The 27361-nt window shown below is 37.6% G+C and overlaps 1 protein-coding gene across 1 annotated transcript in view; it reads right to left on the reverse strand.

Annotated features, from left to right (window-relative positions):
* Positions 1–6473: 6473 nt before the first annotated feature.
* LRRTM4 (leucine rich repeat transmembrane neuronal 4) overlaps positions 6474–27361 on the reverse strand; it is a 905361-nt gene continuing 884473 nt past the window's right edge. Inside the window, exon 3 of the mRNA XM_065927267.1 lies at positions 6474–6695. Within this exon, the coding sequence (XP_065783339.1) occupies positions 6474–6695 (222 nt within the window). The remainder of the gene's footprint in view (positions 6696–27361) is intronic.

Genomic DNA, 27361 nt, shown 5'->3' on the forward strand with positions numbered 1-27361 from the left:
ATCCAGTTACCTATATTATTTTTATGAACTTAATGCATATGCATTTCAATTTCTTAAATTATATAAAATTTTATATTTCAATATTGGTTTTATTTTGATGCATGCTTTAAGGTAGAAATTCTAGCTTTATTTTGTTCTTCTTGAAGCAAATTTCCCAGTATAAGTAGTTAGTTAAATTATATATATACATTTGAAATATGAAGCAAAATATGTTTACTTTTCTAACTTGAAAAAGCCAACTTGTAGAATATTATAAAAGCACACACTGACATATAAATATGTTGCTGTTGTTCAGTCCCTAAATCATGTCTGACTCTTTGTGATCTCAGGGACTGCAGCATGCCAAACTCCTCTCTCCTCCACTATTTCCCAGAGTTTGCACATCTATTTAGTAAATAATAAATTCACATCTATTTAATGCATATACATATATCAGTTCAGTTCAGTCACTCAGTCATATCTGACTCTTTGCAACCTCATGAGGTGCAGCATGCTAGGCCTCTGTGTCCACCACCAACTCCCAGAGCTTGCTAAACTCATGTCCATGGAGTCAGTGATGCCATCCAACCATCTCATCCTCTGTTGTCCCCTTCTCCTCCCACCTTCAATCTTTCCCAGCATCAGGATCTTTTCCAATGAGTTAGTTCTTCACATCAGGTGGCCAAAGTATTGGAGTTTCAGTTTCAATATCAGTCTTTCCAATGAATATTCAGGACTGATTTCCTTTAGGATGGACTGGTTGGATCTCCTTGCAGTCCAAAGGACTCTCAAGAGTCTTCTCCAACACCACAGTTCAAAAGTATTATTTCATCAACGCTCAGGTTTCTTTATAGTCCAACTCTCACATCCATACATGACTACTGGAAAAACCATAGCTTTGACTAGATGGACGTTTGTTGGCAAAGTAATGTCTCTGCTGTCTAGGCTGGTCATAGCTTTTCTTCCAAGGAGCAAGCATCTTTTAATTTCATGGCTGCAGTCACCATCTGCAGTGATTTTGGATCCCCCAAAATAGTCTGTCACTGTTTCCATTGTTTCCCCATCTATTTGCCATGAAGTGATGGCACCGATGCTATGATCTGTTTTTTGAAATATAAGCCAACTTTTTCACTCACCTCTTTAACTTTCCTCAAGAGACTCTTTACTTCTTCTTTGCTTTCTGCAATACTCTGTGCATTTATTAATTTATTATGATTTTGCAATGCTTTACACAGTAGAAACAATGGGCCTATCTCCTCCAAGGAAGAGGCAAGTTGTATATGGAGAAATCCATTTTTCATTCATGATACTAGATTCTTATCATTTTAATTATTAATTTTCATTTAATCCAGATGAACTTGACATTTGTTCTATTATTAACAAGATTAGAATATATTGTGTTCTTCATAAAGAAATGCCTCCATGCATTTCAGACATAAGAATATATCAAGTCATTTGTAAATGTGGAAATATTTATTTGCAAAGGTACATGCTTTCCTTGATTGAGCAGGATATATGCTACAGATTACACAAACTTCAGTATTATTTTTACTATTCTTGGAGATGTCCCTTTGCTGATATAACACTGATACTGAATCCCAGGCATGGTTTGTCTAGTAAAGGTTAGGTTCGAATAATAACATTCTTTATTTTGCGCTTCTCTTTGATTTGTTTCCTTTAGTGGTCTTGTGACACTGTGAAGTAATGACAAAAAGTACTGGTCAACCAAAATTTTCAAATGTAATTTACATGCAATGATTGCTCATAGAACACAAGGTTTACAGGTTGAAATACTATATTTTCTCCTTTTTTCAGTTTCATGATATGTATCACTTTTGCTCAAGCTAATGACAAAAGTGTGGCATGAAGGCTAAATGCAGATGCTAGGGACATCCTCCTAGAGGCCTCCTTCCTCCCACATTGTCTTATTGCTGAGTGAAATTATTTGAAATATTGTAACTTAGTCTCTCTTTAATTTTCAAAGAACTTGGGTTTCTGGCATTCTGCAAATGATGACTCACCATTTATAGCTTTAGTCTCAGAAGGTCATATATGAAATATTGTGAGTAGAGCTACAATAGAATTAAAATTTAAGCATATATATATATATATATATATATATAGTTTCTGATTTTAGATATTTCCTTATTGTATTAAACATCAGGTAAAAGCAAATTCAACATTACTAAGAATGTTTATGAAAAGTATAATCATAATGTTTGAATAATTGACCATTTCAGTCTGTAGGTGTCACATTCATAGTTCTGATTAGCATGGTTAACACCATGATACTCCTCAACCTGCATACCTTTCAGAGGTTCAATAGATATTATAGTATAAAAGCAAACTACTAATTAAGGTGGTCTTGAAATAAAGCATAGCTTATTTTAAGGATCTTTAACATTTTAACCTGAAAAATAAATAGAATCAAAATGATTTCTGACTTTTAGAAGACAGCATAAAACAAAAACCAAAACTTATGTTAGCTACACCCAGAGAAAAAATTAAAAATGTCTCTAGAGGTGTGATATATTTCTTCCCCTGTACTAGAAAAATACTGAGTATGCTGCTTGACTCATTGAATGGCACCTTCTGATGGGGCCACAGTTCCAAATTACAAACTCTCTTCCAGGTTTAGGGAGAAGAGGGAATCTAGGGCAATCAGTTTGCATAGCACAGCAGTTGAGTAAACTGGAAATGGTGATGAACATGACCAGATGGTTCAGGTTTGCTGTATATCACTGAGGGGTTCTGACAATAATTTAGTCTTGATTGTGACTGACAGAAACCTTGCATCCTCCTTGGTCTAGGCTTTCAGCATAGACATGATTAACTTTTGGGCTTAAAGGATCTTAAAAGATCCAGTATCTGGTTAAGTTCTCTGTTGAAAATAGCACTAATTTTTTTCAAGAAGTTGTTTTCTCTAAGAATCTACTTGATCTCTTACACAATTCCTAGGTTGAATTTTTCAGTTAATCATTTTTCTAAACCTACTTAAGCAACTTTGTTTTTTAAAGATTTTTTTGGTTTGTTAAGTTGGTCGGCTGGTTTGGTTTTTTGTTTAATCATCAGTAGAGTTCCAAATGGAGAAGGCAATGGCAACCCATACTAGTACTCTTGATTGGAAACTCCCATGGACAGAGGAGCTTGGTAGGCTGCGGTTCACGGAGTCGCTAAGAGTCAGACACGACTGAGCGACTTCACTTTCACTTTTCCCTTTCATGCACTGGAGAAGGAAATGGCAACCCACTCCAGTGTTCTTACCTGGAGAATCCCAGGGACGAGGGAGCCTGGTGGGCTGCCGTCTATGGGGTCGCACAGAGTCGGACACAACTGAAGCGACTTAGCAACAGCAGCTGCAGAGTTCCAAAATGCAGTAAAATTTGTTCTGGCATATGTAAATGAAACTTTTTAAAAAACTTCTTTGAAAGTTTTCCTATTAAGAGGATATAGCATTGTCATAATGTTGTCTGTTTTGCTAGCAGTTCGGTATTTCATGTTAGATTTGAGGCAATGGTTGGCCAAATATGGCAGTTTTATATAACATGAATATTATCAATTTTAGGACACTTTTTGCTTACAAGAAAGAGAAATAAACAGAATAAATTGTTGATTTAAGCAAAATTTGATCACAATTTTTCAGGTATGACCTCTAGTAAATCACCTCGGGCGGGGATGGGGTGGCAGATGAGATATATAGGTGATGTTGGATAGATGGAGAAGGTGGGAAGAGTTAAGAGAATCCATGTAATTTGGGAAGACACTCCAAAATGTTTTGCTACAAATATATTGTGTACTATGCTAAGTCACTTCAGTCATATTTGACCCTTTGCAACCCTATGGACTGTAGCCTGCCAGGCTTCTCTGTCCATGGGATTTCCCAGGTAAGAATACTGGAGTGGTTGCCATTTTGTGGGTTGGCATCTTCCCAATTCAGGGATAAAACTCGCATCTCTTAAGTCTCCTGCATTGGCAGGTGGGCTCTTTACCACTAGTGCCACCTGGGAAGACCACACAAATCTGTTAAATAATTCTTAAAAAAATAAATTGGCAAATAATTATTTTTAACTTTTAAGCTCATAATCAATTCATTCTATGCTTGAATTTTGTTGTTGCTGTTCAGTCACTAAGTCATGTTCAACTCTTTGCGACCCCATAGACTGCCGCACACCAGGCCTCTGTTTTTAACTATCTGCTGGAGTTCGCTCAAATTTATGTTCACTGAGTTGGTGATATATAACTATACTTGAATATGTACCTGAATATGTATAAGAAACATACCCAGATATAACATAATCCAAACTTATAAATGTTAACAGGAAAGTTTTCAGAATCTGAGAGCAACAGCCTGTGTTCTAATGTAAAAAGCTTCCTTTAAATTTCTTTACTATGACAAAATTTTTATCAATTAAGATAGAATTTAACTTCAAATCGAACCCAGATCTCCCACTCTGCAGGCGAATTCTTTACTAGCTGAACCACCAGGGAAGCCCAAGAATAATGGAGTGTGGGTAGCCTGATCCTTCTGCAGCGGATCTTGCCAACCCAGGAATTGAACTGGGGTCTTTTGCATTGCAGCTGAGCTCCTAGGGAAGCCCATATAAATGGTAACAGGAAAGTCATCAGAATCTGAGGGCAACCACCCGTGTTTCAATATAAAATGCTTCCTTTAATTTTCTTTAATATGACAACAATTTTATCAGTTAAGATAGAATTTATCTTCAAATCTAATTTAAAATGGTAGTAAGACAGAATAACCTTGAAGAAAAAATTCTTAGTACTCTATGCTAGTTTACTTTGATGTGAAAGTAATTGACAATAATTTTATTATTATTTTAAGAGAATTTGGAATTAAATGGATGGCAGCAATCAATTTAGTTCTTCAGAAAACCCACTAGTATCACCATATATTAGCACCTTTCAGAATGCAAAATCTCACCTAATAAAGGATGACATAGATTATATAATTTCAATTTATTTTAAAAATAGCAAACCAAACTAGTAACTAGATCAGGATAATGTCTGTAGTGAATCAGAGAATTGATGAGATAGCATCACAGCACCAAGGAAGTCAAGTGAAAATGGTTCAACTGATGTGTGCATAGGTATATCCTTTGTTAAAAAATGGGTGATAACTATGCTTTATTGAAATAGTAATCACTATCCACACAGTTCTGTCTGTCCTAGAAGATCATTCAGCCTCCAAAACTTTCATGGATACTTAATTTTTTCTTATTGCTAAACAGTTCTATTTGAGTCACATCATAACTGTATATGTAATTATGAAAGCAATTAGCGCATAAGATATCTCATAATTCTTTTCCAATCTTGTAGGACTTACTTACCTGAGGGAAGAACATATAGAAGGCACTTCATAGATATCAAAATATTCTTCTTTAATTATCACTATACACTAGAAAGATTCCATAATATAGAGACAAAGCACTCAACATTATGTGGGCTGTGGTATACCAACTGCAAAATAATTGTTTATTTTTTCCAATATTTTTTCTTTTATTGATAAAATCTACACAAAAGCTAATTGATAATTAATTTAAAAAGCAAGGTGACACTTTATCTTGTGTTTAGAAATTTGTCAGCTTGGTAGTTTCGTTCATTGACCACATGGCCTTTGTTCTTCATATATCCTTAGGTATATGAAGTTGAGAAACTTTCCAAGGGTCTTCTTATTTGGAGGTCTTCCCAGGTCTTTCTCTTCACCCCTCACACAGTGAAAGTTCACAGTGTGGGCTGCCAGCAGGGCAAAAAAATCAATACTCTCCACATTGCATATAATATGACTTGAAGGATCATTTGCTCAGATTTTGTTGGATTTTCATTCCAGTAGTTCTGTCAGACTTTGTGGTCAACTTTGTTTCTTTGTGGTCTGTGGTAAAGAAAATCTTTTGGAACAACATAAATCTCAGTGCCCATGTTTAGAATTGGAGACAGAATCACATGACCAGTAAAAAAATACAACAAACCAAACAAGAACAAATGACATTTTTAAAGAAAAAATGAAAGGAAAACAAGTGGAATAATCTGTTACACACATTTAACAGTGAAAAATGTGTTGTTTCCCCAATTTCCCACCCACATCTGGTTTGATGCTCCCCCCACCCCCACCCCACTGTGGTTCTCCAGCCCAAGAAGGAACCATGCAATTGTAGAAAAAGCAAAATATACAAACAAAGCTATATGTAGTTAAGGTGAAATCTATTTTTATAAGAACCTGACACGTTTACTATTTACATCCAAGAGAATTTCTGTTTGTATGTTTTAAAGCAAAGAGAGTTCTGTAGTTCTCCTGGTTATGCTTGCAGGTACATCCACTGCTCTCTTTAAGCAGTTTTCTTTGTTTCCTTTCCTCTATGTCATAAATATCTCAGGAACGATGAGCAGGTTGGATTGTGTGATTTGGACACTCATTCTCCTTTAAGACGAAGGCCCTCCTTCCCTGGATTGAGTTCTCCATTGAGGGGTTGCCTTTCACGTTAGTTTGTTATTCTCTCAAGGTAAATGGCTGGGGCTGCAGACCTGGCAATGGTGGCGATGAAGCTGTGGTCGTGCCCAAGCTCCAGACTGGCAGATTCAGCCTGTTCTGGAGACACTGCTTCATAGCCCTTGTTGACATGGAGTGGCTGGTGAGCCTGGCAGTACCTGATCACCGGCTGGTCGTAGCTGTAATATGGTAAGGGCTTCACATGGTGTAGGATCTGGTTATGAGAAAGAAAAATACTGATTATAAAAATGCTTTGAATAAAAAGATGACATGACACTCATAGGATTGTATTTTATTCTCTTTCTATGATGTTTTAAGTCATCAATGGCTGACCCAACTATTTTTTTTTCCATTTATTTTTATTAGTTGGAGGCTAATTACTTTACAATATTGTAGTGGTTTTTGTCATACATTGACATGAATCAGCCATGAAGTTACATGTATTCCCCATTCCGATCCCCCATCCCACCTCCCTCTCCACCCGATTCCTCTGGGTCTTCCCTGTGCACCAGGCCCGAGCACTTGTCTCATGCTTCCAGCCTGGGCTGGTGACCTGTTTCACCCTAGATAATATACATGTTTTGATGCTGTTCTCTCGAAACATCCCACCCTCGCCTTTTCCCACAGAGTCCAAAATTCTGTTCTGTACATCTGTGTCTCTTTTTCTAATGAACATTAAACAAAATACTGATTGTTAGTATCTAACTTGGTATTGTTTTGTCCATTATATATCATTTTATATGCCCCCCAAATATACATATATACATATACACATACATGTACACACACACCCATGCTGTTTGTATATTTGTTGTTTAGTCACTCAGTCATATCCAACTCTTTTGTGACACCATGGACTGTAAGCTGCTTGACTCCCCTGTCCATGAGGTTTTCCAAGCAAGAACACTGGAGTGGATTGCCATTTCCTTCTCCAACGCTTTGTATATGAGATCACATATTGTTTAATGTGTATCCTGTCATTTGTTCATTCATCATTTATCATCATAGCAGAAAGTTAGAAGCAACATGAATTACCATCAAAAAGGAATTTTAGCACATATTATGTGCATGTACATTTGAATGCAGATAATACAAAGATTGGGGAATATCAATTTGTGCAATATTACAAGGGATGATATTAAGCAGAAAAAATTGAGGTAGGATCCATTTTTGTGTGACAAAAACTATAAACATATAGATTTTTTATTTTAAAAGTATTTTTATAAATAATTGAAATCTTTATTATGTATATATATAAATTTTTATTTAATTTTTAAAAAATCACAATTTCTCATGGATTATTTCTAACGATTCTATAGTATCTGGACAAAAGTAGTCTAGAATCCTGAAAGTGGGCACATCTTTGAATTTGTAATATGTAATGTTGCTGATTTTAAGCTAATAAGCTAAAATGTGTCTAGTGTTAGAACAATAGACCCGAATAATGGCCTGTAGAAATCTCTTTAATAGGAAACATTGAATATGTTAAAGTTATAATAATTTTGGTTCTCTGTACAGATTTTTATTGAACTACAACTTTCTGATAAAGAAAAATGTATCTCAAAGCTAGAAAAAAGGGAAATGATCATTGCTTAATTCTTGCTTTCATGCTAGAACATTTCTCATAACTCACTAGATCCAATCTGACACTCTTGAGAACCAGCCACCAATGATGAAATTGCAAACCCTTCACTGTCCTATAAGGTAGAGGTTGTGGTAGTTCAAACCATTGTCTCTTGCATCTAGCCCCGCTTTGGTAGTTGGCTTTATGATGCTGAGCAGGCTTTAAGAGCTGGCTTTATGATGCAAACCCCATTTCTCTCTTGACCTGCTGCTTGAGACTACTGGAAGGAGCTAGAAAGACTAGAGGAGACATAGGGATTACTCATATGGTAGACTTCCTCTCTGCTTCTTCCTACTCCAGATAGTTACCTCAACACTTCTTCATTCTGGCTGCAGCAGTGCATTTCTATAATAGCAGGTGATTCTGATTTGTAGTCTTTCCAACATTTGCATTTCCAGCATTTAATTTCATCATGCCCCCCTCAGAGACTCTAGGACCAGGGAAGTCTGATGTTCATCTTCACATCTCCTCTTCCAATCCTTAATGATTCCAATGCCTTCCTTTGATTCCTTAATCCTACAAGTGATAGGAGTGGCAGTTATTTCCTGATGTTGCTGTCTATGTTACACTATGACACTGTCTTTTAGCCAGGCTTCCCTTGTGGCTCAGTGGTAAAGAATCTGCCAGCAATGCAGGAGACCTGGGCTCGATCCCTGGAAGTTGGGGGGCGGTGGTGGGGGCACAGTGTGAAGATCCCATGGAGAAGAGAATGGCTACCCACTCCAGTATTCTTGCCTGGGAAATCCAATGGACAGAGGAGCTTGGTGGGCTATGGTCTATGGGGTCGCAAAGAGTCAGACATGATTGAGCAACTAACACTTTTTCTTTTAGCCTTTGCATGAATTTAGCTAACAATTTATATTTACTTAGCACTTCTTTATAAAAGTTTTTGTTAAAATCAGTGATGGGTTGGCTGTCTCTTGACTCAACTATATCTGGCTTTTTCTGTAGGTTAAACTGCAGAAATTGACAAGTTGTTATAATTTTATAGAGAAGTAGAGAAGTTCACTCTCAAAGGTCTGTGGTTTAACTTCTGTAAGAGGTTAACTAGCTTTATATCTCCCTTGGCAACCTTATTTTTAGAATCCATTCCTCTAGTTACTATACAGATACCTCAAATGTTCTTTAGTTTTCTTCCTGATTATCCCCATTAATGTGTTGAATACCATTTTGACACAAATTCACTGTCTGTATGAGAATTATGTTTTTAACATCTTTATACTTATTAAGATAAAGTCCCCTCCTCACACTTTATTTATTTATTTATTTAATTTATTTATTTTTTTCCCCCTCCTCACATTTTAAAGGATATAGATCAAAGCAATGCTCTCTATGGCAGATAACAACTCCCCTCCTCATATTTTATTTATTTATTTATTTTATTTATTTATTTTTTTTCCCCTCCTCACATTTTAAAGGATATAGATCAAAGCAATGCTTTCTATGGCAGATAACAACTCATTAGTGGGTTACAAATCAAGTTAGTGAATCCAGATAAACATTTAAAAATAGAATTAACTGGAATAGAAAGTAGAGTATATCATATGACTAAAGGTAAGTTGTTTCATAAAAGTTTTGTTTCAAATTTGTGTTTATATATGAGTGTGTATCTACTGAATCACACTATGATTTTTTTTTTTTAAACTGGGAATCACAATAAAAGAGACTTTAAAAACTTATTTAGATTACAGTTTATTGTAATGTGATTAGCAGTAGCCTGAATAAATTTCTCTCCTGCTTTTAACTATTCTTTTCTTTCTAACTCACAATTCATGGTTTTTCTCAATGAATGAGAAAATTAAACTGACAGACAAAGGATTAATCTCAAAAATATACAAGCAACTCCTGAAGCTCAATTCCAGAAAAATAAAGGTAATTTCTTTATATATTGATATAACCTGAATATACAAGTCTGTTCTCAAAAAAAATCTGAAAAAATACATACTAGGTCAAAATTGGGATTTATACAGAGATGTTTTAGACATTAGACATTAGTTTCTGTGCTGATAGTGAAAGCAAGGAACAAGTTATAAGACAACATAGCTGAATTACTAGATACTAAATATTAAATTAGTTCAGTTCAGTTCAGTGCAGTCACTCAGTCGTGTCTGACTTTTTGCCACCCCATGAATTGCAGCACGTCAGGCCTCCCTGTCCATCACAAACTCCCGGAGTTTACTCAAACTCATGCCCATCGAGTCAGTGATGCCATTCAGCCATCTCATCCTCTGTCATCCCCTTCTCCTCCTGCCCCCAATCCCTCCCAGCATCAGGGTCTTTTCCAACAAGTCAATTCTTTGCATGAGGTGGCCAAAGTTTTGGAGTTTCAGCTTCAGCATCAGTCCTTCCAATGAGCACCCAGGACTGATCTCCTTTAGGACGGACTGGTTGGATCTCCTTGCAGTCCAAGGGACTCTCAAGAGTCTTCTCCAACACTATAGTTTAAAAGCATCAATTTTTCAGCACTCAGCTTTCCTCACAGTCCAATTCTCACATCTATACATGACCACTGGAAAAACCATAGCCTTGACCAGATGGACCTTTGTGGGCAAAGTAATGTCTCTGCTTTTTAATATGCTATCTAGGTTGGTCATAACTTTCCTTCCAAGGAGTAAGTGTCTTTTAATTTCATGACTGCAATCACCATCTGCAGTGATTTTGGAGCCCAGAAAAATAAAGTCTGACACTGTTTCCACTGTCTCCCCATCTATTTTCCATGAAATGATGGCACCAGATGCCATGATCTTAGTTTTCTGAATGTTGAGCTTTACGCCAACTTTTTCACTTTCCTCTCTCACCTTCATCAAGTGGCTTTTTAGTTCATCTTCACTTTCTGCTGTAAGGGTGGTGTCATCTGCATATCTGAGGTTATTGATATTTCTCTTGCCAATCTTCATTCCAGCTTGTGCTTCCTCCAGCCCAGCATTTCTCATGATGTACTCTGCATATAAGTTAAATAAGCAGGGTGACAATATACAGCCTTGATGTACTCATTTTCCTATTGGGAACCAGGCTGTTGTTCCATGTTCAGTTCTAACTGTTGCTTCTTGACCTACATACAGGTTTCTTAAGAGGCAGGTCAGGTGGTCTGGTATTCCTATCTATTTCAGAATTTTCCATAGTTTATCGTGATCCACACAGTTGAGGGCTTTGGTGTAGTCAAGAAAGCAGAAATAGATGTTTTTCTGGAACTCTCTTGCTTTTTTGATGATCTAGCAGATGTTGGCAATTTGATCTCTGGTTCCTCTGCCTTTTCTAAAACCAGCTTGAACATCTGGAAGTTCACGGTTCACATATTGCTGAAGCCTGACTTGGAGAATTTTGAGCATTACTTTACTAGCGTGTGAGATGAGTGCAGTTGTGTCATAGTTTGAGCATTCTTGGGGATTGCCTTTCTTAGGGATTGGAATGAAAATGGACATTTTCCAGTCCTGTGGCCACTGCTGAGTTTTCCAAATTTGCTGGCATATTGAGTGTAGCACTTTCACAGTGTCATCTTTCAGGATGTGAAATAGCTCAACTGGAATTCCATCACATCCATTAGCTTCGTTCATAGTGATGCTTTCTAAGGCCCAATTAAGTCTTCCCCAAATTGACAATGATTTTTTCTTCTTACTCATGTAGTACTTGCTTTTAGTGACTCATGTAGTACTTGCTTTTAGTGACTCTCGCCTCTATTATACTCATGTATGACTCACTAGAGGTCCACATCTGAAGTGTTTTTCAGCAAGTTCTATTTTGAGAAACCTCATTGGCTTTAAAAATATATTGATTAGATAGAGATGGCTGTGTTTTGTTTCATGGGTCTGCAAAACTCTGAAATATATACAAATCAAAACACATTATTCAGACATTTCAACAGGAAGAATTTTATGAAAAATATCTCCCTATGAAGTTACATAGCCCACTCTTAATTTTTGTTGTTGCTGTTGATATGTGAAATAGTATTACTCAAAAACAAAAGCATTCAACAAGTTATTTCCAATGACAGCACCATTCACTGGGTATAGACCCTTTTTCGCACACTTTCAATTAGAGGAATGACTGCCGTATCTCCAAATTATCAAATCAAATTACCAAATGACATCAAAATAAACATTAAGCATGGGTCGCAATTTTGTCCACCACCTTGTATTCTCATTACAGACTTTCTAGTCATTGTGGTAAGAAGACACTTGAATCTACAAATATGTATGAGCAGAGAATGTGAAAATGAGACAGGATCTTTAAGACCCTTCTGTTGCTATTGCTGTTCAGCCACCAAGTCGTGTCCAACTCTTTGAGACTTCATGGATTGCAACACATCAGGTTTCCCTGTCCTTCACTGTCTCCTGGATTTTGCTCAAATTCATATCCATTGAGTCAGTGATGCTACCTAACCATCTCATCCTCTTCCAGCTTCTCTGTTTGCCTCAGTCTTTCCCAGCACCAGGGTCTTTCCCCACGAGTCAGCTCTTTGCATCAGGTGGCCAAGGTTTTGGAGCTTCAGCTTTAGTATCATCCCTTCTAACGAGTATTTAGGGTTGGTTTCCCTTAGGATTGATTGGTTTGATCTTTTTTCTTTCCAAGAGACTCCCAAGAGTCCTCTCTAGTACCACAATTCAAAAGCATCAATTCTTCAGCACTCCGCCTTGTTTATGGTCCAACTCTCACATCTGTACCTGACTATTGGAAAAAATCATAGCTTTGACTATGCATACCTTTTTCAGCAAATTGATGTCTCTGCTACCTAGGTCTGTCATAGCTTTCTTTTCATGGAACAAGGATCTTCTATTTTCATGGCTACAATCACCATCCACAGTGATTTTTGAGCCCAAGAAAATAAAATCTGTCACTGTTTCTACTTTTCCCTATTCTATTTGTCATTAAGTAATGGGATTGGATGCCATGATCTTAGTATTTTTAATGTTGAGTTTCAAGCCAGCTTTTTCTCTCTTCTTTTTCACCCTCATCAAGAGGCTCTTTAGTTCCTCTTTATTTTCTGCCATTAGAGTGGTATGATCTGCATATCTGAGGTTGTGGATACTTCTCCTTACAATCTTGATTCCAGCTTGTGATTCATAAAACCCAGCATTTCACATGGTATACTCTGCGTATAAGTTAAGTAAGCAGGTTGACAACATACAGCCTTGCTGCACTCCTTTCCCAATTTGGAACCAGTCAGTTGTTCCATGTCTGGTTCTAACTGTTACTTCTTGACCTGCATACAGGTTTCTCAGGAAACAATCAGGTTGATCTACAGATGAAAACCATTAGCTCATATATGAACATAGTTGAATTTCCAATATAAAATAAACTCCCTAAACTTGACCTATAGTGGAAAAAAGTAATCCCATATTTGCCTTCTAATGTAGTTGACTACCGTATCAAGGAACTTGCATTAACTTCAGATCCTTAGGTTTCCATATTGCACCATCTCTGAACCCAGAAAATTTGTTTTTCTGTTACTGCTGTACCTATTTACTTTTACTTCAATAAACAAGGGCTCCTACCATTTTCTGTATTGTTTTTGAGATAAGCTTAGAACCTCTAGTAGAGTTAAAACATTGTAATCTTATCCTGAACAACAGCTATAACGCTGTTCAAAAGCATAATACTGTTCAACAGCTATAATACCGTTCAAAAACCAAGTGAATTGGCAAGCTTTGAAAGGATATCTGGGACGTTTGCTCATTTAAGTTTAAAGTCTATTCTATAGGGCACGATGTAATCAACTGGCTTTGTAGTTTCTGAAGAGCTGAGAGACTGAGGTTTTGTACTTCATAGTAGTGATGTGCACAGTACATTAACCACCTGGGTCCCTCTGTGTATCATTGTTTCCTTTCCAGCAGTCAAAACAAAGTATCCTTAAGTTCCCTTTAATTTGTATTTGATATCTTTGTAAATGTGTTCTTAGAGCTTTCCCAAATGGCCCCTGTGTTTTATCAGCTCTCTGATGGACTTCACTCTTTAACACAGCACAGCACTGCTGAAATATTGCCTCTTTCACATGCTTGACTGCTCACTGACTGCCTTGAAAGCTGCACTTTATTTACAGATAACCAGTGTGGTACTGGAATGAAGGTGTCTCACTGGGGGAAGTATACTAAAATTCTATGGTTTGTTTTTCTCAGGAATATGAACATTTTGACTCAACTGAATTTAAACTTTTATAGAGGGATATAAACTTCTATAGAGACATGTTGAAGTAGATTACCAAAGGGAGGAAACACCATTATCACTAATTGTAAGTCTCTTAAATTCTCCCACATTGCCTGTGAATCTACTGAAACTGAGGACAATAATGACACCTCCTTGACCTCTGTAAATATCAGGTAACTCTGAAAGTAACTGCCTGGTTCTGAAGAAAGAAGAATATACTGAAAAGGAATATTCCTACACAAATTTTACACAACATTGATAGCATCTTTCCTGGAAACTGTGCCTTCTTTTTTGCTTCCACTCAGAGAGATGCAGAGATGTAAAGGGTCACAGAATCATTCTTTTAGCAGAGGCTTTTTTTCCTATTCTGTGCATTCAGTAGCTTAGCATCCTTACCATCTGTGCTGGTTTTCTAAAAACATTATTTACCTTTTTCCTAGATTATGTTTTTATTTCAACATGCTGAAGGGACTTTAAAAGGACACAGACTGAAAGGGAACAGGAAAAGGGAATATTTTTAAATCTTAGGAGGAAGCGCAAAATTATAGAGGGATATGTGGTGTTCAAACGTCATAAAATTGCTTCAGATCCCAGAGTCTGACATCCATAATAATTATATTTAAAATGAGAAATGAATGTGTCCAGATAGTGAATGTGAGAGCAATGTGAAGTGAACTCTTGATATATGTGATCATCAAAGGCTTTTGAAGTTCAGTTTTGTTATGAGCATGAAATTCTAATACCATTAACCTCTTTTCTCTAAGGTATTAGCATTAGTTATAAGTAGTTTAATAGCCTGATCATTCTAAAATTACTACACACTATCATTAGTCTTATTCATTAACTTTTCATGAACATTGTTCACATTTCAGTATGAGTTCTTTCAATTGAAGTCATAAAAAGTTGATTTTCAATTTCCTAAATGACATTTAGTCTCTAATTTTTGGAATTAAGGGGTAGTGTCTGACTGCTTGGGCCATTTAAAAAGCACCATCCTACAAATCCAGATGAGGAATTAAATACAGTTGAGTTGCTTAATGAAGATGGACATTTGGTTTATTGGAAATAAAATTGATTGGAAAATGAAGGGCAGTAGCTAAATGAATATATAATTTAACCTTTATTCTACTGAGTGTATCAGTATAAGACAAGAATGGACAGGGAATAAGAAAATGTAAATAAGTGTGGGTGCAGGTATTTTTTCAGGAATTTTGATTAAAGTCAACAGAACTCATTTAAGTTAGGTAAAAAGGGAGACTTAACTGACTCACAGATTCAAGAAAGGATTTAACAGCAACACTGAGGGAAGTGCATGGGTACCACTAAAATCTTGGAAACAGCTAAAACTAGGAACACAAATGTTACCAGGGTCATCTCAGTCAGTCACACATTATTATCTCTGCAAGGTATCTTCATGTCCTGACTGTCTGTTTCCTCAACCTGATTGTACATATGACTGCTACAGCTCCAAAGTTGTGCATGTTCCAGACTTAGTAGATTGCATGCATGACTGCAATTCTTAGTTTATTTCACCCAGATAATATAGTCCATTTCTACTTGCCTTTAACACTGGCTGGCTTTGTAACTTTCTTTAGCTAATAGAACAAAATGGCAGCAACACTGTTTGGGTTGCCAGGCTCTTAGGATCCTGGGCCAGGCTAGCTATGATCTTGTGAACAAGCCCAGGTGAGACCACTGAAGGAAGGGAAGTCTTCCTTCCAGTGGAGCAACTAAGGCTTCTTAGACTAGCTAACACCCCATACAGCTCATGGAAGCTTGTTGCAGGCACATATGCCCAAGAGCAAAAACCCCAGAAGACGTATGAGCTTTAGACTGAAATGAAATTAATAGTACCTCCAAACCTGATTTTATCCTCCATGTCTCAATCGAGAGAAGTGCCAATTACCTTCTTAGATTTTGAATATCTAAAGACATGTATAATGTAAAAGAGACACAATATAAGTAATGAACCCAAAATCAATGTATCAAATTACACTTTAAATCTCATTCTACAATGAAACATTCTTATTCATTATTTTAAAAATACAGGCTGCTTCTGCATTAAAGAACACTGATTTTCTAAGCATTTAGTTTCTGTTAATTAAAAGTAAAGCTTTCAATAGTACATCTTCATTTTATAAATCAGAGATGTTTGTGAGTTTTTCTATAACCGTATCAAAGCCTCTTAGAAATTCCTGCAAGACAGAGAAAACAGAACAAAGGAAAGCTTTGCTAGGATATAATTCAATGCAACTGGAGGAAAAGCTAGTTTGGGCTGGGGAAAAGTCCTTTGTAGAACTATGAAACACTCCCCAGCTTTGAGTGTCTAGGTAGGTAAAGAGGAAAGAAAACAGAGTTTTGAATAATTCCCTGGCTGGGGGTGAAACCAGGGGCAGGTGCAGGAGGAGAATAACAGTCACTCCCAAGGATTCACATGGTGGGACTTGAAGTCAGTTAAGATTGTGCCTGAACCAGAAAACTCACTTTCTGTTTTAGAAAATGGAGAGTTCTTCAAGTGACAAAAGAGAAGCAAAACTCTTCCTGCTGTTTTACTTCTTGTTCAGCTGCTGTCACCAATAATGTCTCTCTCTCTGCCACCCCCAAACTTTAACTAGCTCACTAATTAAACCAAACCTATTTCTTTAAAAAAGAGTCCCATGCAATCTCTGACATCTTAAATACAGGCATAAGGACCTTCCTCCCTCCCTCAGTAGTAACTATAGTAGTGAAGACTATCTAGAAATGAGAAATATTCAAGAACTCATAAGAAGATTTGCCAAAAATTAATAAAAATAAAGATAATTTAAAATGCATTCTTATTGAATTTTATCATCTAGACACCAGGCTTCCCTGGTAGCTCAGTGATGAAGAATCCTCCTGCCAATACAGGAGACCTGAATTTGATCTCTGAATCAGGAAGATCCCATGGAGAGGGAAATGGCAACTCACTCCATTATTCTTGCCTGGGAAATCCCATGGGACAGTCCATGGGGTTTTAACAGTTGGACATAGCTTAGTGACTAAGCAGCAACAACATTTAGATACTGCTTAGGTAGGCAGAAGGTATTCACATATTGATTGAGTGAAAGAGTAATAACAATCTTATCTTTCTCCTACTTTGTTTTAAAGATTAAATAAGTCATAAGTGTGAAAAAAATAGTATTTGTTATATTTAGTTATTAAATATGTTGACCTTTTTAGAAAATCTTTAAAGGAAAACAAAATAATAATGGTGCAAATTAACAACCACTCCGCATCCATTTTGTTTACAGGCTAAAGTGTGTACAGCAGCTCAAGCATGTAAAATGTACAATGCTAGGTACACAGGATTTTGGCCTTTTATATTGACTGTTCTGTATTTGGATCATTTCAAACTTAAGTTCTGACAAAAGTTACATGGTAGCATTTGTTTTTCTTGTTCTGGTCTTACTAAAGGTTGGTGCCTGCTTGTGTGCTTAGTCATGTCCTACTGTTTGTGACCCTATGGAACGTAGCTTGCCAGGTTCTTCTGTTCATGGAATTTTCCAGGCAAGAATACTGCATTTCCTCTTCCAGGAGATCTTCCCAACCCAGGGATCAAACCCAGGTCTCCGGCATTGCCAGCAGATTCTTTACTGTCTGAGGCACCAGGGAAACTGGAAATGTTTATTATTTGTGCACTCTTGGTTATTTGAGTTTTAACTTTTAAATCAGTGGTGGGAAAACAGAACAGAACACCTACTTATATCTTTATTGCCCTCCTACCAGGACGCCTTGTCTGTGAGGTGTCCAGAGAGTTGATTAAGTTAATGAATGAGGTACTAGCCATTCTTTGAAGTTGCTTTGACTCCATTAACAGGGGAAATTATTACATTAGCAGCACTCTCAGCATTCACTGAGATTTGGGGCTAATGAGCTGGATTAACTAAGTAGTATTAACTTCTAAATGTTTTCTTTCTGTAGCGCTGGCCCCTGAATTTGAAAGAAAAAGATCTCGCCTATAGTGTATTGCAAATGAACATACTATTTAACTGCAATCTATATAAATTTATTTCCAAATCACTTAAAGAAAAAACGGAGACGATAAATATCAAAACCCACATTTTTTGCCTCTATAAAATTATCAGCTTCAGTGATATCAATGATGTGCAGAAGACAAGTCTTTTTTTTTTTTTTTAAAGAACTTGAGTCTGAATCCACATCTCCAAATTTAAAGACAAAACTACACAAAAGAAAAAAACACAACTTGTCATCTCAGGTAACAGATTCAACTTATTATTTAATTTGTAAGCCCTTTTCAGAAATTTGGAAAAGAAAATAAATATAAAGCGGCAGGAATGCCAACACTAGGAAGGTGCAAGCAGTAGCATTAGAGCCGTTTTCCTTTCAGTTCTCTTCCAGTTTCCCCACGCTGTTCAGAGTAGCTTATTTCCAATTTTGTAATATGTATTTTGTATAACCTTTTTGTTGTTGTTAAATCAATAACAGTGTGTTTATCTTGCTTTATGTTGTTGTTGTTCAGCTGCTAAGTCGTGTCCAACTCTTTGCAACCCAATGAACTGCAGCGTGATAGGCTTCCTTGTCTTCTACTATCTCCTGGAGTTTGCTCAAGTTCATGTCCATTGAGTCGGTGATGCTATCCAACCATCTCATCCTCTGTCACCCTCTTCTCCTTTTGCCTTCAGTCTTTCCCAGTATCAGGGTCTTTTCCAATGAGCTGGCTGTCTGCATTAGGTGGCCAAAATATTGGAACTTCAGCTTTATCAACAGTCCTTCCAATGAATATTCAAAGTTGATTTCCTTTAGGATTGACAATTTTTACATCCTTGCAGTCCAAGGGACTCTCAAGAGTCTTCTCCAGTACCACGATTCAAAACATCGGTTCTTCAGTGCTCAGCCTTCTTCATGGTCCAGCTCTCACATCTGTATATGACTATAGGTAAAACCATAGCTTTGACTACTTGGATGTTTGTGGGCAAAGTGATGTCTTTCCTGTTTAATACACTGTCTAGGTTTGTCATAGCTTTTCTTCCAAGAAGCAGGCGTCTTCTAATTTCATGGCTGCAGTCACCATCTGCAGTGATTTTGGAGTCCAGTGAAAGAAAAACTGTCACTGCTACTACTTGCCATGAAGTGATGGGATCGGATGCCATGATCTTATTTTTTTCAATGCTGAAATTTAAGCCAGCTTTTTCACTCTCTTCTTTTACCCTCATCAACTTGCTTTATACAAGAGCATAAATCTTATTTCATCCAAAAGTGACTGGTTCTGCTTTACAAGATATAGTCACTTTGTGATTCTTCCAAATAACCACTTCAAAAAGTGCAGTGAGTATTCAGTAATAGCTATAATTTCTTTAAAAATGTAAAGAAAAAAATGAAATGAAATTCACATATGAGGAAGGTGATTGAGTTTCTTGCAGTCATATTTTTAAAATCAGAAATGCCTATCACAGGGTATAAGTATAGAACCAAATGACAAATGCAGATGGAAGAAAATCCCAAAAGGACATACACATACTTGATAGAGTGAGATGAGTAACCTGAGATGACGAACAGAGTTTAAATAGAATTTCTTGGGGGGATTGACTGATCCTCATGAAAAGAAGCATGATGATGTATGTTTAATTACAAAAATAGGAGAAACTCATTTAGAAAACACAATTATAATTTTTATTCTGATTGAATCTGTTTCAGAATAGCACAGCAGAACAATACATACAAGTGTCATATTTTAAATAAAATGTGTTAAAATCTAGACAGCACCTGAATCTCTGCCATGGAGTACTTTTGAGGAGTAATTACATAAAAATAAATTTTCTGTTATAGTTAATTTATTCATATATTCATTCATTTACATGAAAATTATTTGTCCCAGAGGTTGGCAAACTTTTTCTGTGAATGGCCTGTAGTTGTTATTGTTATTCACTCAGTCATGTCCGACTCTTTGAGATGCCATGGACTGCAGCACGCCAGGCTTCCCTGTCCTTCACCGTCTCCTGGAGTTTGCTCAAACTTATGTTCATTGAGTTGGTTATGCCATCCAACCATCTTGTTCTCTGTCATCCCCTTCTCCTCCCTCCTTCAATCATTCCTAGCTTCAGGGTCTTTTCTAATGAGTCTATTCTTCCCATCATGTGGCCAAAGTATTGGAGCTTCAGCTTCCACATCAGCTTCATATTCCAATGAATAGTCAGGACTGATTTCCTTTAGGATGGAGTGGTTGAATCTCCTTGCAGTCCAAGGGACTCTCAAGAGTCTTCTCCAACACCACAGTTCAAAAGCATCAGTTCTTCGGCACTCAGCTTTCTTTATAGTCCAACCCTCACATCCATACATGACTACTGGAAAAACCATCACTTTGACTAGATGGACCTTTGTTGGTAAAGTTATAGCTTTGCTTTTTAATATGCTGTCTAGGTTTGTCAAAGGTTTTCTTCCAAGGAGCAAGAGTCTTTTAATTTCATGGCTGCAGTCACCATCTGCAGTGATTTTGGAGTCCCAGAAAATAAAGACTGTCACTGTTTCCTTGTTTCCTCATCTTTTTGCTATGAAGTGATGGAACTGGATGCCATGATCTTTGATTTTTGAATGTTGAATTTTAAGCCAGCTTTTTCACTCTCCTCTTTCACTTTCATCAAGAGGCTGTTTAGAACCTTTTCACTTTCTGCCATAAGGGTGGTGTCATCTGCATACCTGTGGTTATTGATATTTCTCCCAGCAATCTTGATTCCAGCTTGTGCTTCTTCCAGCCCAGCATTTCAGATGCTGTATTCTGCATGTAAGTTTAAACAGGATGACCATATACAGCCTTGACAGACTCCTTTCCCAATTTGGAACCAGTCCATTGTTCCATGTCCCATTCTAACTGTCGCTTCTTGACCTGCATACAGACTTATCAGGAGACAGGTAAAGTGGTCTGTTATTACCATTTCTTTAATTATTTTCCATAGCTTTTTGTGATCCACACAGTCAAAGCCTTTAGCATAGTGAATGAAGTAGAAGTAGATGTTTTTCTGGAATTCTCTGGCTTTTTCTATGATCTGAAGGATGTTGGCAATTTGATCTCTGGTTCCTTTGCCTTTTCTAAATCCAACTTATACATCTGGAAATTTTTGGTTCACATACTGTTGAAGTCTAGGTTGGAGAATTTTGAACATTACTTTGCTAACGTGTGAAATGAGTGCAATTGTGCAGTAGTTTGAACATTCTTTGGCAATGCCCTTCTTTGGATTGGAATGAAAACTGACCTTTTCCAGTCCTGTGGCCAATGATGATTTTTCCAAAGTTGTTGGCATATTGAGTGTGGTGCTTTAACAGCATCATCTTTTAGGATTTGAAATACCTTAGCTGGAATTCCCAGAGAAGGCAATGGCAAACCCACTCCAGTACTCTTGCCTGGAAAATCCCATTGACGGAGAACCCTGGTAGGCTGCAGTCCATGGGGTCACTGAGAGTCGGACACGACTGAGCGGCTTCACTTTCACTTTTCACTTTCATGCATTGGAGAAGGAAATGGCAACCCACTCTAGTGTTCTTGCCTGGAGAATCCCAGGGACGGGGGAGCCTGGTGGGTCGCCGTCTATGGGGTTGCACAGAGTCAGACACAACTGAAGCAGCAGCAGCAGTAGCTGGAATTCCATCACCTCTACTACCTTTGTTCATAGTGATGCTTCCTAAGGCCCACTTGACTTGGCACTCCAGGATGTCTGGCTCTAGATGAGTGATCACACCATTGTGATTATGGCCAATAATAAGTGACTAGTAAATAGTAAGTAAGGCTTGTGACCCACATAGTCTAGTCTGCCATTATAACATGAAAGCATAAAGGTTTTGACAAAATGTAAATGACTGTGACTGTGTTTCAATAAAATTGATTTTGAATATTGAGATGGAATTTGATATAATTTTCAGGTCACAAAGCATTTCTATTTTTTTGTTTTTTTCAGGCATTAAAAAAAGTAAAACTATTCAGGTGTTAACCAGTGTACTATAAGTTAGGCATTGTAGTAGGTGCTTGGTATCTGAAGAAGAATAAAATAAGAGTATTTTACTCAAGGAACTTATTCAGAACTGATAGAATGAGGCAAACCCAATTCCACTTCCCTGTGACTTATATCACATAACCCCAATCTAGAAAGCAGAGGGAGAAAAGTGCCCCCAGCCAGTACATATTGCAGGTTTCCTTGTGAAGATCCAAGTCTTTCTTTCACTTGAGAGCAAAGTTCTCAGAAGATCTGAGACAAAGAGCCAGAGAGATTCACACTATCTTGGTACTTAGAAGTCAGACTTGAACCTCCAGGTGGGAGTTCTGAAGTTACCATTCAGGTCATTTATATCAAATATCTCTGGTAGAATAAATGTCCAATGACCTTTCAGTGAAGACCTTAAGCAGCACTTTTAATCCAGTGAAACTGTCCCTAGGTGTATGATGGTTTATATTGCAAAGCCCAAAGATTTTTGGTGATTTCATAAAAGAGGTTAGTTTCACATGTCATCTAATTATAAATAGGTTTTGTTTTGCTTTCTGGAAAAGTTAAAAAGCATTCTTCTAATTTCTCAATTCCATCAAGCCTTTTCCCATTTCTGGGTCTTTGTACTCACCATACCCTTTGCCGGGGTTATATACTACTTCCTCCAATTCCTTGGAGTGAAATACCTTAATCTCTTGAGATACAGTTTAAATGTCATGTTTCTACAGGGGCTGTCTCCAGTCATCTTGCCTAAAATGTCATCTCATTCTTATTCACACATTGAAGTCATTGTTGTTGTTGTTCAGTCACTAAGTGTGTCCAACCCTGAGACCCCATGGATGCATCATGACAGGCTGCCCTGCCTCTCACTCTCTCGCAGGGTTTGCCCAAGTTTATGTCCATTGAATAGGTGATGCTATCCAACCATCTCATCCTCTGCTGCACTTCTCCTTTTGCCTTCAGTCTTTTCCAGTGTCAGGATATTTTCCAGTGAGTCAGCTCTTCGTAGCAATCAGGTGGCCAAAGTATTGGAACTTCAGCTTCATCTTCAGTCCTTCCAATAGATTGATTTCCTTTTGGATTGACCGAATTGATCTCCTTGCTATCCAAGGGACTCTCAAGAATCTTCTCCAGCACTACAATTTGAAAACATCCATTCTTCAGCACTCAGCCTTCTTTATGGTACAACCCTCATGTCTGTATATAACTACTGAGAGACCGTGTGTGCTGTGCTTAGTCACTCAGTTGTGTTTGATTTTTTGAGACCCCTCGGACTGTAGCCCACCGGGCTCCTCTGTCCATGGGGATTCTCCAGGCAAGAATACTGGAGTGGGTTGCCATGCCCTCCTCCAGGAGAGCTTCTCAACCCAGGGGTCAAACCCAGGTCTTCCACATTGAGGCAGATTCTTTACTGTCTGAGCCACCAGAGAAGCCCAAGAAAAATGGAGTGTGTAGCCTATCCCGTCTCCAGGGCTTCTTCTCTATCCAGGAATTGAACCACAGTCTCCTGCATTTCAGGTAGATTCTTTACCAGTTGAGCTACCAGGGAAGCCCAGAAAGACCATAGCTTTGACTACATAGACCTTTGCTGGCAAAGTGATGTCTTTGCTTTTTAATATGCTCCCCATGTTTGTCATAGCTTTCCTTACAGGGAGTAACAATCTTTTAATTTCATGGCTGCACTCACCATCTGCAGTGATTTAGAGCCCAAGAAAATCTGTCACTACATCCACCTTTTCCATATTTTCCATGAAGTGATGGGACCAAATGCCATTTTATTAGTTTTTTTTAAATATTGAGATTTAAGTCATCTTTTCCACTCTCCTCTTTCACCTTCATCAAGTTCCTCTTTGCCTTCTGCCATCAGAGCGGTATTATCTGCATATCTGAGGTCGTTGATATTTCTCCCAGCAATTTTGATTCCAGCTTGTAACTCATCCAGCCCAGCATTTCACATAATGTAACCTGTATATTAGTTAAATAAGCAGAGTGACAATATACAGCCTTTCTGTACTCCCTTCCCAATTTTGATCCAGTCAGTTGTTCCATGCAAGGTTCCAACTGTTGCTACTTTACCCTCATACAGGTTTCTCAGGAGACAGGTAAGATGGTCTGGTATTCCCATTTCTTTAAGAACTTTATATAGTTTGTTGTGATCCACACAGTCCAAGGCTTTGTGTAGTCAGTGAAACAGAAGTAGATGTTTTCCTGGAATTCCCTTGCTTTCTCTATGATCCAATGAATGTTGGCAACTTGATCTCTGCTTCCTCTGCCTTTTCTAAATCCAACTTATACATCTGGAAGTTCTTGATTTAAGTGCTGCTGAAGCCTTGCTTGAAGGATTTTGAGCATAACCTTATTAGCATGGTAAGTGAGCACAATTGTCTGGTAGTTTGAACATCCCTTAGCACTGCCCTTCTTTGGAATTGGGATGAAAATTGAACTTTTCCAGTCCTGTGGCCCTGCTGAGCTTTCCAAATTTGCTGACATAATGACTCCAGCACTTTAACAGCATCATCTTTCAGAATTTGAAATAGCTCAGCTGGGATTCCATCACCTCCTCTAGGTTTGTTCATAGTAATGCTTCCCAAGGCCTAGTTGACTTCACACTGTATGATGTCTGGCTCTAGGTGAGTGATCATACCGGTTATCTGGGTCATTAAGACCTTTTTAATACAGTTCTTCTGTGTATTCTTGCCACTTCTTCTTAATCTCTTCTGTTAAGTCCTTACCATTTCTGTTCTTTATCATGCCCATCCTTGCAAGAAATGGTCCTGAGATATCTTCAATTTTCTTGAAGAGATCTCTTATTTTTCCCATTATATAGTTTCCCCCTATTTCTTTGCCTTGTTCATTTAAGAAGGCCTTATCTCTCCTTGCTATTCTTTGGAGCTCTGCAGAGAGTTCTCAGCCATGCCTTGTTTCAGTTTGCTGTTTTTCTTTTTTCTTCACAGCATTTATCAAAATGTTAAATATCCACAGTACCTTTGTTTTTGTACTGTTTTCCCCCAGTGTAACCCTCGTGGTGTCTGAGAGCTTTTCTCAGATTGGTTTGTGGCTGTCTAGAGTATTTCAATCAATACATGCTAAAAGAATATGAAGTCATGAGAAGTATTTATTAGAAAGTTGAGTTTTATTTGGAAGAGGTTTTCCTCAGAAAGTGTGTTTTCCTTTGTTTTGTTTCTACTGTCTTTCATCCATGTCTGGCTTTGAATCCAAAGGGGATTTAGGATAGTACACAAACATTTCTGTCTACAAAAATTTGCATGCCTGGCATTTGCTGATAGCTGAAGGTATGTGAATGACTATAGATATCCATGACCTTAAGAGATCTATAGTTCAATATGGAAAACAAATGTGAGCAGATTTACAATGTAACATCACTTGTGATAAAATCCAATACTGGAAGTGTATGAAAATGACAAAGAAGGAAAGAAGATGGAATAAGACGCTCATCAGTTGGTTTCTGATTCAAAGAACAAATGTTAATGAAATCACCAGGAGAAAGTCTGGTGCCCATGTAGCGTCAGTACACAGTCAGCACATCTGTTAATCCTGCCATGGCACATGGCTTCCTAAGCACCATGAGAGCCTACTGCCCAGTGGGATGTATCAAAAAGTTACTCTTTTAAAAATTCACCAGATTTACCCACAACCTGTTCTTGTACAGAATAGATTCTACACCCTCAGTCACTTTAGCTATTGCCCACACCTCTCTGGCCAATGTTGCAAATGAAGTGTTACAAATGAAGCATCTCCAAGTTATGCTAAGCAGTAGAGACTTATCATGCCTCTGGGATACGGAGGAGGCGGGGCATTGCTACAGCTGCTTTCTCAGCTGTTGCTGAGAAACAAAACAATCAACCCATGCCACCCTTAGTGGAAACCAAAAAGCAGAGTGCTTTGTTCTTTTCGTTTGTCATTTGGGATTCCATCAACCACAAAACTGCCCTTAAAGAGTGGTTCTCAGGTTTGGCTGAAACAAATCTTCTGTCTCATCCCTATCCCAGATCAACTAACTCAGAATTTCTAGGGTATGGTCTATTAAAAAGCAAACAACAAGAAACTCAGGTGTTACAAATGTGCAACTACATTTGAGAACACTGCTTCTTGTTAAATTTAGATGACTTTCCTTTAAATAATTAGGCCCCACAGGGAGTACACAGTATGATTTACCTAATTTCCCATACCTGCCTGGAGACCACCTGGCTCAAAACAAAGCAATTATTTCCCAATCAGAAGTTACCAAGCATGTGTACATGTGTGTGTGTGTGTGTGCGTGCGTGCGTGTTTACTTCCCAATTAAATTTTTCTTAAGTTTGACACATTACTGCTAATTATTCTATCTCACAAATTTAGGCTTCTTCATTTGGCCCTATTCATATTCTTGTGGGTGATTATTCTACCATCCTTTTAGTTATCACCAATTTAGTGATGTGTATATTCTACTCTTTTGTCTAAAGTTAGGTGTAATTCAATTGCGTAGGTTTAAGAACTATCATTATACACATGTTCCTTAAATAGCTACTTGTAGGTGAATTTACCTTACCTTGATGGTAAAGTGCCCATAAATGTTCAGTCAGCTGGAGAACTCCTTTGGCTAAACATTTTCACAATCTATTTCTTTTTTTTCCCCTAAGCCATTTAATTTACTGAGATGGTAGTAATAGCCCATTCCACTTTGCACTATGGGGAAGAAAAGATATTTTTATCTACTTAAAAGCTAATAAAGGCTCCCACTGTTGCAAAATATTCACACGTCCCAATTATTTCCATCAAGTGATAAATTTAAAATAAAAGAAAAAGAATTACAACTCCAAAGTGTTAGCAAGTAAGCAATAATGATTAGGAAAAAACTTTGGAAAGGATCATTAAATTCATCTTTGCTTTAAAACAACCTGATACTCAAATACATAGGGGACTCTCAAAGGGTGTCTTCTGCCACTGAAATTAGTTAAGAATTGATTTATAATAGATGAAATTCACCATCTGTTGTAGTAAATAATGGGGAAAAGTGATCTGCAGATGTGAGGCTACAGACGCCAGCTTGGAGAAGCTCCTCCACCCCCCACTAGCAACACTAGGTGCCACCCAACCTAACGACCACAGGATCTATTTACTTGACTCTTACTACCGTGTTCTACCAAGGGCTGCCATGCCCAC

Source organism: Muntiacus reevesi, chromosome 3 (assembly GCF_963930625.1).
Source record: "Muntiacus reevesi chromosome 3, mMunRee1.1, whole genome shotgun sequence".
NCBI lineage: Eukaryota > Metazoa > Chordata > Mammalia > Artiodactyla > Cervidae > Muntiacus > Muntiacus reevesi.